The sequence below is a fragment of the Trichoderma harzianum genome, assembly GCF_003025095.1.
Source record: "Trichoderma harzianum CBS 226.95 unplaced genomic scaffold M431scaffold_16, whole genome shotgun sequence".
Taxonomy (NCBI): Eukaryota; Fungi; Ascomycota; class Sordariomycetes; order Hypocreales; family Hypocreaceae; genus Trichoderma; species Trichoderma harzianum.
This window is the reverse complement of record NW_020209264.1, coordinates 215,588-230,334: the sequence shown is the minus strand read 5'-3', so window position 1 is coordinate 230,334 and position 14,747 is coordinate 215,588. Positions and strand designations below refer to the sequence as shown.

General features: G+C 52.1%; 5 protein-coding genes across 5 annotated transcripts; 4 read left to right on the top strand and 1 right to left on the bottom strand.

The window, feature by feature from the left end:
* Nucleotides 1–196: 196 nt before the first annotated feature.
* On the top strand, nt 197–3,847 carry M431DRAFT_512552 (hypothetical protein). The gene is made up of 3 exons (XM_024919860.1): nt 197–835; nt 885–2,565; nt 2,616–3,847. The coding sequence occupies exons 1-3, from the start codon at nt 327–329 to the stop codon at nt 3,639–3,641; spliced, it is 3,216 nt and encodes a 1,071-aa protein (XP_024769451.1). The 5' UTR covers nt 197–326; the 3' UTR covers nt 3,642–3,847.
* Nucleotides 3,848–5,179: 1,332 nt separating this feature from the next.
* M431DRAFT_512550 (hypothetical protein) lies at nt 5,180–6,216 on the top strand. Its single transcript, XM_024919859.1, has 2 exons — nt 5,180–5,418; nt 5,476–6,216. The coding sequence occupies exon 2, from the start codon at nt 5,486–5,488 to the stop codon at nt 5,936–5,938; it is 453 nt and encodes a 150-aa protein (XP_024769450.1). The 5' UTR covers nt 5,180–5,418; nt 5,476–5,485; the 3' UTR covers nt 5,939–6,216.
* A 256-nt stretch (nt 6,217–6,472) lies between these two features.
* On the top strand, nt 6,473–8,001 carry M431DRAFT_512549 (hypothetical protein). Its single transcript, XM_024919858.1, has one exon. It carries the CDS (start codon nt 6,644–6,646, stop codon nt 7,793–7,795), a length of 1,152 nt encoding a protein of 383 aa, XP_024769449.1. The 5' UTR covers nt 6,473–6,643; the 3' UTR covers nt 7,796–8,001.
* Nucleotides 8,002–8,374: 373 nt separating this feature from the next.
* On the bottom strand, nt 8,375–10,468 carry M431DRAFT_9628 (hypothetical protein; the record flags this gene model as incomplete). Its single annotated transcript, XM_024924808.1, has 3 exons — nt 8,375–9,957; nt 10,007–10,278; nt 10,329–10,468. 3 exons carry the CDS (start codon nt 10,466–10,468, stop codon nt 8,375–8,377), a joined length of 1,995 nt encoding a protein of 664 aa, XP_024769448.1.
* A 1,166-nt stretch (nt 10,469–11,634) lies between these two features.
* On the top strand, nt 11,635–14,562 carry M431DRAFT_534504 (hypothetical protein). The gene is made up of 6 exons (XM_024920923.1): nt 11,635–12,061; nt 12,133–12,521; nt 12,572–12,626; nt 12,674–12,725; nt 12,779–13,101; nt 13,170–14,562. Exons 1-6 carry the CDS (start codon nt 11,998–12,000, stop codon nt 14,468–14,470), a joined length of 2,184 nt encoding a protein of 727 aa, XP_024769447.1. The 5' UTR covers nt 11,635–11,997; the 3' UTR covers nt 14,471–14,562.
* Nucleotides 14,563–14,747: the final 185 nt, after the last annotated feature.

Below are 14,747 nucleotides of genomic sequence, written 5' to 3'. Positions count from 1 at the left end.
GTGAAAACGCGGACGCGACTTGAAGGCTATTACAAATACGGTGTCTGGGCATGACTGCAACCTATCACAATGGACGATGAAGTTGATAACAGTTGGAAAATATGTGGAAACTGGGAATATAGCCCCCATGTTGAAGAAATCTCACTTACGGCCAAGAAACTTGCGTGGTGTTTAAGATAAGACATGCGTAACCCGTCTCAGGTGTCAATTGACTCTAGTCATTCTTCATTCAGCCTCCTGGCTTGTTTACTCTCGACCAGGTTCATTTTACTTATTCTCGAGATTCCATTGCTCAGCTACCATCATTCAAGGTTGTCTAGTTGAGGATGGGCGTGTCTGCTAATGATAGACTGGCCTCGGACTACAGCAATGAGCCCATGAGCAAGGCTGCACATGCCCTCTCCATCCAACAAGTCGTTGACGAGCTCGGTGCAAACATCTCGGATGGTCTATCCGAGGCAGAAGCCAGCATACGGCTTCATAAATACGGCAAAAATGACCTCGGTGAAGCTGAGGGTGCCCAGCCCATCAAGATTATCATCGCACAGATCGCCAACGCCATGACTTTGGTCCTGATTCTCGCCATGGCTGTCTCTTTCGGAATCAAGTCCTACATCGAGGGCGGCGTCATCACGTTCGTCATCCTTCTCAACGTCATCGTCGGCTTCTTCCAAGAATACTCGGCCGAGAAAACAATGGATTCTCTGCGCTCTCTCTCGTCTCCAACCGCAACCGTGGTTCGGGATGGCGATTCCAAGATTGTACCCTCTGATCAAATTGTCCCCGGCGACCTAGTCGAAATCAAGACTGGCGACACGATTCCCGCTGACCTCCGGTGAGTGTCATGGCTATATGTAGCTTGGGTTGGGTACTGACACTTTTAGGCTGATCGAAGCAGTCAACTTTGAAACTGACGAAGCCCTCCTCACTGGTGAGTCCCTGCCGGTTCGTAAAAATGAAGACGCTATCTTTGATGATGCAACCGGCCCTGGTGACCGTCTCAACGTCGCCTATAGCTCCTCCACCGTCACCAAAGGTCGTGCCAAGGGAGTCGTTTTCGCAACTGGCTCCTTTACAGAGATTGGCGCCATCGCCTCTGCCCTTCAGAAGAAAGATAGCAGAGTCCGTCCCGTTAAGCGCAAGCCTGATGGTTCTGCTAAACCTCATCGATATCTCGAGGCCTATACACTGACCTTGACTGACGCCATCGGCCGTTTCCTCGGCGTCAATGTCGGTACGCCGCTTCAGAAGAAGCTCTCCAAGCTGGCAATCCTTCTCTTTGGCGTTGCCGTCGTCTGTGCCATCATCGTCCTTGCCGCCAACGAGTTCGATTCCAGGCAAGAAGTCATTATTTATGCCGTTGCCACGGGCTTGTCCATGATTCCGGCGAGCTTGGTTGTTGTTTTAACCATCACCATGGCCGCAGGCACGAAGCGAATGGTTCAGCGGAACGTCATTGTGCGAAACCTGAGGTCCCTCGAGGCCTTAGGCGCAGTCACCGACATTTGCTCTGACAAGACTGGCACCCTGACCCAGGGCAAGATGGTTGCTCGAGGTGCGTGGATGCCTGGGAAAGGGACTTACACCGTTGAGAACTCGTCTTCACCAATGGACCCAACTGCTGGCGATGTCCGTTACGATCCACGCCAGCCTCGCGAGATCAACTTTGCCCAAGGTGGCGAGGCTTGCGGCACGGTCGCTTCTGTCAAAGAGCTCCTCTCCCAGAACATCAGTTCCCTTACCGACTTTCTGCGCGTTGCATCTCTAGCCAACCTTGCGACTGTTGTTCAGAAAGATGGTGAATGGCGTGCTCGAGGTGATCCCACTGAAATTGCCATTCAGGTTTTTGCTTCTCGGTTTGATTGGAATCGCCTTCGCCTGGTAGGTCAAGATGAACATCAATACAGTGAGGTTGCTGAGATGCCTTTTGATTCCGATGTCAAGCGCATGTCTGTCATCATGAAGAACAATAGCTCTGGCAAACTGTTCGCATTCACCAAGGGCGCGGTGGAGCGTGTTATTGGGTCGTGCAGCACCTACTGCCCCAATGATTCGAATGACGCTGTCCCTCTCACCGAGGAGTTTCAGCAGGAGATTCTTCAGAACATGGAGGCTTTCGCCGGCATGGGACTTCGCGTCCTTGCTCTGGCTTCCAAGCCGTATCATGTTGAGCTGAAGAAGGGAGACGAGGTTAACCGTGCTTCTGTTGAGCGTGACCTTGTATTCCGAGGCCTAATTGGCCTCTATGATCCTCCTCGGCCCGAGTCGGCCACTGCTGTGCAAGAATGCCACAAGGCGGGCATTACAGTTCACATGCTGACTGGTGATCACCCTGAGACTGCCAAGGCCATTGCGCGTGAGGTTGGCATCCTGCCCTCACGTATGGACATGGTCTCCTTGGAAATTGCAAGAGCCATGATCATGACGGCTGCTCAATTCGATGCCCTCTCGGATGAGCAAGTCGACCAACTACCCGTTCTGCCGCTCGTTGTAGCTCGATGCGCCCCAAGCACAAAGGTCCGAATGGTTGAAGCCCTTCACCGCCGCAAAAAGTTTTGCGCCATGGTAAGTTTCCCAAACGTTGTTTACCCTACAAAGTGTCTGACACTAGATAGACTGGAGATGGTGTCAATGACTCTCCCTCCCTTCGACGCGCAGACGTTGGTATCGCAATGGGCCAGTCTGGCTCCGACGTTGCCAAGGATGCTTCCGACATTGTCCTCACCGACGACAACTTTGCTTCCATTGTTGCCGCCATTGAAGAAGGCCGCCGCATCTTTGATAACATCCAAAAGTTTGTTCTTCACGTTTTGGCGGAGAACATTGCCCAAGCTGTCACCCTTCTTGTCGGACTTGCGTTCAAGGACAGCTCGGGTCTCTCAGTTTTTCCCTTGACTCCCGTGGAAATCGTCTGGATCATCATGGCTACTTCGGGTCTACCTGATATGGGTTTGGGCTTTGAGCGTGCGGTGCCGGGCATTCTTGACCGTCCTCCCCAGTCTCTAAAGGCTGGCATCTTTACACTCGAGTTTTACATCGACATGGTTGTTTATGGCTTATGGATTGCAGCGCTCTGCCTCAGTTCTTTCGTCCTCCGCGTGTATGCTTGGGGCGACGGAGAGCTTGGCATTGGCTGCAACGATGGCTACAATGATAGCTGCGAGACGGTGTTTCGCGCTCGAGCAACCACGTTTGCTTGCCTCACGTGGTTTGCCCTCTTCTTGGCCTGGGAGATGGTTGACAAACGACGATCCTTTTTCCGTATGCAGCCTGGCTCTGACAAATACCTTACCCAGTGGATTCACGATGTCTGGCGAAACCAATTTCTTTTCTGGGCGGTCATGCTCGGTTTTGTGACACTCTTCCCTGTTCTCTATATCCCTGTTATCAACACCAAGGTCTTTAAACACAAGGGCATTAGTTGGGAATGGGGCATTGTGTTTATCGCTGCCGGGCTCTTCTTCGCTGGGGTTGAGGCGTGGAAGTGGTGCAAGCGTCTCTTTTATCGTCGACAGTTGCGCAAGCAGCAAGACGTGGGCCGGAAAGATGCAGACATTGAGAAGCGCATATTTGGTGCGTACTTGGACTTGTCTGCTAGCAGCAGCAGCGCACGCGATGATGAGGAAATGCCCCGTCAATGACTATTCCGGGGCGGGAAGCCCCGGAGAATCGATATAGGCGTTGAGATGAAAGCTGAGGATGAAGGTGAGATTGTGCTTGCTAGGATGCTGGAAGTTGAGTGTTGGGTGAAGTCGGGTGGGCAGCTGGGAGGCGTAGGAGGAGATGGATGTGACATCTTTGGGCTGGATTGCGGCCGACCAAGTTGCTTTGCTGCTGCAGCTCTTGGCTGTAGATATGTACATAGATACTCTTATTCCATACCAAATGTTAACTATAACTATGCCTTTTCCATCATTTTACAAACGGGATGAGCATGTAGAGGAGGAAGTTGAGGAAGAATGACAAGTATATGTGCCTTCTTCTCCCGGCTTCATGCCACCTTAGAGGCCAACACTCTTTACAGCATAGCTGCGATGTCCTGCAGTATATCTATTCATCTCTAGTACATCGGTATCTAGCATTTTTGAACATTTCAAACAAGTCGTTGATCTGGCGACAATCGCGTTGCATCGGTATTAGTCCGGATTCTGCAAATTAGCAATAAATTCACTGTCACATGACAAACTGATTGGTATTTGCTCTGAACGATCCGTCACTGTTTTCTGGGGTTTGAGAGAACTATGTCAGTCATTTCGTTTCTTTATTTTGATATAGAACCCGTCGTGCCTAGGAAGAAGCCTGGCTGTGAATATATCCCTGCTGTCCTGCGTGTCTCGGCATTCGGTATCCTCAAGCCTGGATCTAAAACCGTCGCGCTGGTGCCGAGCTGCGCGGATGAGATGTGGTTGGCATGCCGCTTAATGTAAAGTTCTATTAGGAGATGCACTTCCAAGGCTCAATCCTGAATCCTGTCGGCTACATGCAGCCAGACACGGAAGAGAAAGACATATCATTGTCAACTTGCAACCCTGTGACTATTTCCAATTCCGATGCTACCATCAGTTGATCCTTGCACGCATTGTTAACCGTTGGTCCGCCTTATTCATAGGTTCTAAATTTAGTCGCCCAACCAAAAATAACGTTCTTAGCCGGCTTCAACTACATCCGGCGCCAAAGGAACTGTTTTGGCTCAATGACAAAGCCTACTTGTAATCTCCGCTAGCTCTGGCCACTCGCATCCTGAAGCTCTTCCGTAGCGCATCCAGTATGTCGACCTTTATCCAAAGCGAGCCATGAAGCAAAGGATGCTTGAGCGCTAATTTACAATCGAATCACATCTTTTGTCGGCTCTGGCGGACTAGGGAATCAAGCAGACATATTAAGTACATGTTGTTGGTTCGGATCGGAGCGGTTTGGTAATTGAGGCACTGCTCGGAAGCGTTATACCCGTTCAAGACTCGGGATGCGCAGAGGCCATTGTGGCTGGGCAGCTGTACCTGCATTGTTACCATCGTGAAGCTAGGACAGGATGACTGTTTTTAGCCTCCAGGAGACCAGCATGACAAACACCGCCCAATTACAGACACGCACTTGACCTGTTCCCCATACAATGTCCCGTGGGAGTCCGTAGGAAAAGACGATTGTTTCGGCTAAGGCGGCCAGCTGAAGGCCCAAGCCGTTGGCGACGATGTGCCTAGTGCTGATCTCAGCAGACTCAAGCAGAGATTAGGTCTCGACAACCCAATGCCCTGCATTTGTTCGTTTTTGCATTGCTCGTTGAAGGACTCCACCGAGTATCTGTATATAACCCGATCAGATCTCTCATTACATCAGCGCCCAGCTTCTTCCGCCAAGCATAATCTTCGTCGACGCCCAACTTCTGCATCCCTCTGTGTTTTGTGCCAAGACAACGTTCATGTATGTGATGCCGCTCCTTTCCAATGGCTTTCAAAGAGCAGGATTAACTCGATACAGTCTAGCTACGATGCGTTTCAACAGCTTCATCGCCGCGGCCGCTGTGGTTGCCCAGGGCGTCGCCGGCCTTGGAATCAACTGTCACGGAGACGTCCTCTGCGGCATTGCCTACATTAGCGGTGGCCGTCTGTCACATCTCGCAGACGTCTTCAACAAGCTCGACGACAACCGGAAATACGACAACGGCGACGACGTGGCGTGTATCGAGCTCGATTCCCTCAACTATAACGGCAAGTTCACGAGCACGCTGTGTGCCTACATCCAAAACTCAGAGGGCGACGTCACTGGCGCTACGCTCAAGAGCGTCTTCAAGGAGCTTCAGGAATTCGGATGCGCCATCTGCGGAAGCGTGCCGCTGCACTATGCCAAGGGCGACGACGACGTCAACCACGGAGAGCTCACCATCAACCTCGTCGAGGAGCTCCCCGAGAACTGCAAGGTCAACGAGCCCTGCTCGGCATAAAAACCGGATTGGCAGGATTCATCGATGGGCCGGCCCGGGAATTGATCAGATCAACATTTCCTCGTTACATGTAATTAGTTGGTGCTGTGCACATTGGAGATGCCCATTGCGGGCATTAGTTTGGTTGTAGAGGGACAAGGCGTTTGGGCGCAGCAAAGCGAGAATGTGAATTTATAATCCAGCGATACCATCCTCTGCCTTTTTATCCGTTTCATGTGCCGTTTTGATGGCTTAGAAGAGAATTAGCAAGCCTCGTGAGAAGCCACCGGGCGTATCGGGCCAGTCTCAAGCTTCGCCGACAACGACAAGATCGGAGTTATTTCGACCCCACTCATGCAGAAGACGATGTTGACCCCTCAATCTAGGAACATTGAATCATCACTTATTGCCTGTTTCTAAGCAATAGGCAGCTTCATAGTCGATCGAAGCACTATGTCCGCCCTAATTCCGACTTGGATGGAGGGTTGTTGAAAAATCCCGGAGATAAAGATAGACTTGGTTAATGTGCTAATCAACGCCATGAGATATATAATGGCGTCACAAAGGCCTAGGAGGGGTAGCTGAAGGATTGAGAATATTCGCAACTTATCAATTCGAAACATTGTCAAAACAGTCCTTTCTGTATAGACACTTTTCGAATAAACAGAACTAGAAACTACTACCGTCTGCTATAATCCAGTCTATTATAGTCTATAGTCCAACACCATGGCCGCCTCACTCTTTGCCCTCTCGGAAGAGCCCGCGAGCGAGCTGGGTCGGTACAGGGTACTGGCCCCTTCAGCGGGTATTCGAGTATCGCCTCTGGCTCTAGGCGCCATGTCCATTGGCGATAGCTGGTCCGACTGGATGGGATCCATGGACAAGGAGAGCTCCTTTAAGCTGCTTGACGCCTTTTACGATGCCGGCGGCAACTTTATCGACACCGCCAACAACTATCAGAACGAGCAGTCCGAAGCTTGGATCGGAGAGTGGGCTGCAAAGAGGGGCATCCGGGACCAGCTTGTGATTGCCACCAAATTCACCTCAGACTTCCGAAGCCATGAGCTAGGAAAGGGAAAGGCCCCCAATTTCCAGGGCAACCACCGCAAGAGTCTTCATTTGAGTGTTCGAGAGTCTCTCAAGAAATTACAGACAGATTACATTGACATTCTGTACATTCACTGGTGGGACCACACAACTTCCATCAAGGAGCTCATGGACTCTCTCCACCAGCAAGTCGAGTCCGGCAAGGTCCTCTATCTGGGAGCCTCAGATATGCCAGCCTGGGTCGTGAGTGCGGCGAATGTTTACGCACAAGCCTATGGCAAGACTCCTTTCAGCATCTACCAGGGACGCTGGAACATCATGGTCCGGGATTTCGAGCGCGAGATTATCCCGATGGCTCGGCAATTCAACATGGCTTTGGCTCCTTGGGACGTCCTCGGCGGTGGCAAGTTCCAGACAAAGAAGGCTCTGGAAGAACGCAAGAAGAACGGCGAGACTCTGCGTGGTCTCACAGGGGCCCCTACACAGACTGCCGACGAGGAAAAGATTAGTGAGGCTCTCGCCAAGGTCGCCTCGGAACACGGAATCGAGTCCGTCACCACTATTGCGCTTGCATACGTGCTGCACAAGGCTGGCAACGTCTTCCCCATCGTTGGCGGACGCAAAATTGAGCACCTCAACGACAACATCAAGGCGCTGAGCATCAAGCTCACGGATGAGCAGATCAAGTACCTCGAGAGCGTCAAACCGTTTGATCTGGGCTTTCCATTGGCCTTTTTGGGCGAGGATCCCAACGTTACGGGATACTCTGTGCGTCTCGATCGCACGGCCAAATTTGCTTTCCCCAACGCAGGGACTCCCAAGAGCGTGTAAGCCGGCAGCGAACTTGCTACGCGTATTCGGGATTCGGGCTGCGGAGGAATTATCAACAACACTTATATCAGATTGATACCATAAAAGCTGGTCGGTAGTTATGAATGACTTTTTTACACGAGACGCTTTCGTCCGTTGAATCAGAGCTGTATATAGACGCTACACTGTTAAATGCAAACTAGGTCAGCTTTATACCTCTTCCTCCGCACGTACGTAATCCAAAAGTTACTGCAGGCCGTGATGTTGGTTCCAAAAATAGATACTCTAACTTCCCCTATGAGAAGGTCCCCGTATCCGTTTAGCCCCTGCCATGGTCCCCTCGGAGGATTTATAGCGGGCGGATTACTACCCCAGATTGATTTGCAAGAGATTTGGGCGTTCCAATGACCTGGTTACCATCAAGATGGCCTGCTTGTTACCCACACGAGCGGGAACGTCAAGTTAGACTGCCTTAGTTTGATGTCTCGGCTCCATAGAACGTGGATTTGTGCGTCAACCTGTATATTCGTGCATCATATCAAGTGAATGAATACTATGTAGAGACTTCTGTGTGGTATAAAGCTGCTGGTGAATTAAAAATTACTTCTTAGGGTCTTCTCGTCCACTCTCCCCTTCGGTATGTTGGTTTCCTTTGTCATTTCCACTCTCGTCAGTCTGTCCTTTACTCCCAGTCGCTTCCTGGGTCTCCTGAGTGCTCGTTGCGGCACCTTCATGTCCCTCCTGTGCTCCTTCCTGTGCTCTATGGTCTTCTCCGGTATTGTGCTGTCCGTCTTCCTCTGTCTGCTGAATCACTCCTATCACTCCCGGCTCAACTTCAAAACTAAACTCGCTTGACTCGGAATCTGTAAGTACCAAGACAGGCGCCACTCGACTGCCTTGGAGCTCCGGAACTTCGCTTCCAGGCATCTCGAAAATCTCATTCGACAACAGTTCCGAAATTGGCACCGGACTGGCCAGCTCTGCCATAGGAGTGCCCGACGATTCCAACTCGCTCATCGGACTCCTCCTTGCCGCTGTGCTGCCTTCAATCTCCGGCGTTGGTTTCGTCGAATCGTCGCCTTCTAGCTCTCGTAAGGTTCCAGGGCTCAAAGTGGCAGACTTGGGCGGCTCAGGTGAGACGGTTGAAGTAGTTTCTGGCACTGTCCTGGCTAGGGCATCCATCTCCGTAGACTCCTCCGGCTTTGCCTTCTTCCGACGAGAAACCACCATATATCGTAGGATGGCAAGAGCAACAGCTGCAATGACGATACACACACCAATGACAATGCCCGCAATGGCACCGCCGCTGAGATTGTGGCTGCTCTCAGTATTGGGCTTGCTCTCTTTGACTCCGGGAGGCAATATAGTTACGATATTCGACTCAGCACTTGCATTCCACACTCGAGGGTGAAGTGAAAAGTTGCCTCGTTCATAATCCACAATCAGGTACGCCTCTTGCAGAAACGTGCGCCCCAAGACATACTGGGTGTCGTTGGCTGCCTGCTTTAGAGGAAAGTATCGAGATGCCGTCTTGACCAGTGGAGGTTTAGCCTGTAGGTCGAAGCTGGCGTAGGGAAAAGTAATGTTAAAGGTTGAGCCGCCGGTAATCGCAGTTGTTATCGTAAATGTGACTGAAGGGTTCTCGGCGAGAAGTTTGCTGTGTAGCGAATCGCTCACCAGGTACATTTCAAGCGTAGAGTTGTATTTCAGGCCAAAAGCCTTTTCAAAAGCGTGGCAGGCGTCCACCGGAAGGTAGATTTCGGCAACGGATGAGTCGATAAACATGGAAATCTGTTCAGACTGAAGTACCGTATTATCTGCGCTGGCATTTGTAGAGATGGACTGAACGCCAATCGTCAGATCACGCGACTGGTCGCTGAAAAAGTCATACGAAGAATTAGTATCTTGATACGCAGACGTGTCGTAGCCGCCCAAGATTAAGCTGCCTAGAGCCTTGTTGAGTCGGTATGGAGCTCCGACGTTGTAGCTGTACGACAAAGATGGGATGGAGGACTGATTCTTGAGGAGCTGGAGAAAGCTCTGCTGCGGATCATTCTGGTCCGTAAAGTTAGTAGGGCGCGGATTCAGCGCAAGCACTCCTAGATAAAACTCTGTGCCGGCGACACCCGCAATGACCGAGTTGTTGACAACCGGGCCACCGCTGCCGAGATATCCAAGTCCAACTGTGAATAATTTAGTATGGCAACACACAATGAGCATGAAGTGTCATACCGCTATCGTGCCCGAACTCGCCATTGTCAGTAAAGCCAAGAGCATTCTCAAACCCTAGACTAAATAGACCAATTTCTTTCCAGGTTTTGGAAGCAGTCGTGTTAAACAAGTCGCCTCTGCTGTTTGCGCAATCGGTCACATTGATAATCTGGCATCCCTCTGGCAGCACCACAAGTGTCTGGGTTGACGAAGTGCCGGGCAATATGCGAATATTTTGAGCTGGAGTTCCTACACGCAACTCAAACGTTGACCATGGACCATCTACGCCCTCGCTAAAACACGTGAGTCGTTTGAAGCTGTCGACAGCGCAAGAGGGACTCACAAGAATTGACTCGGCGATACGGACACGGGGGATGGAATGGGGTCGTCGGCTCGCCGTATCAGCCCAAGATCCAAAGCTGAGGCGAGAGCGTTTGGCATCAACAGCGCCCAGAGCAGCAAATGCTGCAGCCGCGCAGGCATCTTCCGGAGATGTGTGAATGCTTCAAATCTGCCACATCCTAATGGTACTCGCCCTCTGGAGAATCCTGCACCGCAAGTGGAGCAATGGTGGTTGCAGTTACTAGTAGTATACGAAGGGCCGGTTAATGAGATCCCCCCCTTAGACGCGGTCCCAGCCTGGTACGAGTTGACACGATACAATTCTGCAGGTGAAAAGAAGGCCGTCATTTGCGAATCTCGCGGAAGAAAAGAATCAACAGGCATGGGGTTCGCCTTCACCTACAACCCGCGCGCTCAGAGATTCGCCTTGACGAGCCCACCGACACCGACGGGTCAGATTTTAGGAACAATATGAATCCACATCATGTGTTATGCAATGCACCTCGGCTAGCTGTCGAATGAACCATTGCTCACCCATGATGGTCTTGTTGTTGTCCAATATTGAGCTATTCCTAGTTGATCCGGCTTTTTGTCGAGCGTTGCATGGCGACCCACCAAGAACACCAGGGAATAACGGCCCTTGGCGTCCCAATGAGCCGGAAAGCCCTTGAATTACGAATCTATCCCGACGGAGCTGTTTTTAACCGGATTGCTATCTCTCATCCCACGCTCAGCCGCAGCAGCTGTGGCTAACACGTCGCCAACGTTGCAGAGCACACACAACTCGCCACCTTTGTGAGGCACAAGTGCTGACGGCAGTCAAGCAAACGGCCCGTACCCGACGGTGTGGCGTTGCTTGTCTGGCTGTGTCTGTCGTATCCAAGTTTTCTTATCATTTGTGAATAGCTTCAATGGGGCAAGATTCCGCTCGCCAGACGAATAGCTCGCGACGGCGTGTGGCCCACCAAGGTGAGGCCAGGGTATATTGGGATCATCCCTCTAACTGGAGTAAATTATGCCCACAAGCAGCGGTAGCGTTTGTCAAACTTGTCTCTCTTTAGCAACAACGCCGTCCTAGCCAACTGCGTCTGACTTGTCTTGTCAGTTACGCGATGCCCTTCAAAGAACTGACAACGTTGTAGGGCTGATCATTGTGGCTTGCTGCTCGCCCCATGATTGGGTTCAACCCTTGGCTTTATAGCGTGGAGCTGTGCTAGACCGTAAGCACTTGGGGAGGCTGGCACCACTTCTGAGCAAGTCTTGTATGTTTTTGTCAGTTGGGGGCCCATTCAGAGCTCCGAAGCTCCTCCAGACTATTGTTGTAACCAAGGAAAACTGTGATTAGTATTAGCAGCCACAGATGGGCGTCTTGGCTAGACGCCTTACGCGCTTTCTAAGCCGGAGGCAACAGCATGACAGCAGACTATTTTCAGGTACCCTTCACACGAAGGCCGTACTCGGTTGACTGCCGCGCTTCCAGGGGTTGAGGCAAGCGACGTGATGATCGTGGTTGGGCTACCGTTGATGCGAGCCTTGCGGGTTATGTGATGTAGCTAGTGGTGTAGAGCGAGCCCGCTTATATCCCCAGGCACGCACATGCCGTCGGACAAAACTTTTCCTTCTCGTTATCCTCACGCTGAGCTCAACTTGCTTGTGTTACGGGTCGAATAATGGCTGGATTAACAGGAGCTCTTGCTCTGCTCGCCTTGGGCGGCGCAGTGCGGGCGTCACCATGTAAGTCATGACACTCCTGACGTGCTCATCATTTGGATGGATTGATGCTTATTTCTATTCCTGTCCTACAGTTGCTGTGTCCAATGGCACAAACACAATTACAGACCCCCCGACAGCCACCGGAGGGCCGAGTACTCCAACTCAGCCTGCGGATGTCACCTGCGGCACCATCAGCAGTTTTCCTGCCATTGTTCTCCAGGAGTATGAAGGCCTCTCGACAGATCCAGCATTGCAGTGCCAATGTCTGATCTCGGTAAACAACTGGTTGTCCACAACCAACCCTCCGACGCGCACTCTCACGAGGACCATCGGAACTGGCGTCACTACCTTCACAGAAGTGACTGGCACCACCACAGAAGTCGTGACAACTGTCGTAAACACCGTTGAGACGGCCACAGTCACCGAAAACTTCATTCTGCCTCAGAGCAACGTGTGGTACGGATCCGCAGAGCCGCCATGTGTATGTCTACTTGTCGAGCACCGGTATGAGTGATGCTAATAGTCTTCCAGTGTTACAGCTGCACGCTTGCTGCCTCTACGGTAGAGGTATTCTACTGGGCTGATCGTATGTTGCCCATTTGAAAGCATTGACCAAGAACTAACATGATTTAGCTACTGGCACGACGCCCCTGGCTACCTCATTCACGTCTGCTGGCATTGTCTTGTAAGTATCTGCCATTTATCTTCATGTGTTGAGCGTTTCTGACACCATCACAGCGAGTCCCCCTCCGTCTACATCGGATTCTCAGCCTTGTCCGCCTATGACTACTGCGGCACTGTTGGAGAACCCCGGTTCAACACGACCGTTGGATTTGCCCCCGGCGAACTGTCTACCATGGTCTTTTCTCTTGTGACTGGAACCCCCGTTACTGTTGGAACCATCACCGGCGGCACCACGTTGAATAGCTTGAGCACCCCATCCTTTTATTCTCCTGTTGGGTCTGCTGCACTTAACACGGATGATCTGAAGAGGAACTGCTCCACCATTGCCGGCTACACCTACATCCCCGGCAATCCCTCCAATGCCATCAATAGTTCTCGTACGTTTGATGATTTCCACTCTGCACGTACTATCGAAGAACATTTCTGACTTTGCCTTTACTTATAGCTGATCCTTGCCACCCCACCATTGTGATTCCCGATCAAATCCGAAGCTTGGATCCGGCCTGGAAGTCTTGCATATCCGATGCCTTCCAAGGATTCTACGACCCTCCCTCGGCTCTCAGCTCTGTTACGGCCTTGGTCCCTACAACTACTCCGCCACCTCCCCCCCCTACGACCACGCCCCCCAGCTCTCGTAGCACCAGCGCTGCTGGGCCAAGCTCAACACCACCGCCGCCTCCCCCGAAGACGACTTCTTCAAGTCCTCCTCCTCCTCCGCCGCCGCCTTCCACATCTGATGCTGGCAACCCTCCTCCCTCAGGCCCTACATCTACCAGCGCACCGCCTCCGCCTCCACCTCCACCACCTCCTCCCCCGGCTTCGAGCTCATCCCAGCCTGGCGGAGGTGTCAGCAGCCCTCCTCCTTCATCAAGCTCGCCTGTAGGTGGCAACAATCCCCCTCCCGCGAGCTCCTCGAATGGAGCGGGCAATGGTGGCGGTAACAGTGTCACGCCTTCAAGCCCTTCCAGCCCCTCTGGTACTCCGGGTGGCGGCAACGGAGGCGGAAACAACGGAGGCGGTAACGGCGGTGGAAACAACGGTGGCAATGGAGGTGGTAACAACGGCGGTGGTAACGGAGGCGGTAATGGCGGTGGAAGCAACGGAGGCGGCAACGGTGGTGGTAACAATGGAGGCGGTAGCGGAGGCAACGGAGGCTCTAACGGAGGAGGCAGCGGAGGTAACAATGGGGGCAACGGAGGAGGCAGCGGAGGTAATGGAGGCAACAATGGCGGTAACGGAGGAAGCAATGGCTCTCCTCCTGGCGGAAACAACGACAACAACAACGCCGGCGGTACTACTACCACTGAAGGCCCTGGAAGCACGCCTCCAGCTTCAAGCGAGATTCCTCCCTTTACCGAGAACTCTCAGTCTCAAATCGTCTTTGGCTCTACAACCTTGAGCCCCGGAGGACCTGCAATTACTGTCGGCGGCAACACCCTGTCACTGCCCACCTCGGGATCTTCAATCGTTGTCAACGGCAACACCGTCCCCCTCTCCGAAACCTCTCCCGCCTCTCCTGGCTCCCCTGGCTCTCAAGGGACTTCTACACCAGGCTCTCAGGAGACTTCTGCACCCGGCTCTGGAGGTTCGCCTGGAGGCTCTGAATCCAGCACCACTGCCTCAGCAGGCCTGCCAACGAACTCAATCCCAACCATTCCTGGGAACGCGGCGCCTGGACTGTTTTCGGGCGCAATGACAAGCATCAAGGCAGTTGCTGTGGTTATGCTTGTTGCCTTTTACTTCTAATAGCGAGGCAGCTTATGCCTGAAGGACATTCTCCTTGTGCGAACTTGATACGCTAGATAACTGAGTAATGATAATGAAGACTTTATGAGGAGTGTACAATCAATTATCCGGATTTTATCTGAAATTGCCCTGATTTTCGATTCTTGATTCTCGATTCTTGACTGTATGGTGCGCTTCATATTTAGTCTATGCAATTCGCAGTTCAAGGAGTCCGTCCAAATGCCGAAGCAAAGAGGTTGTATGGAATCGAGTCGGCCTTCGCTCCGATGGCGGGGCC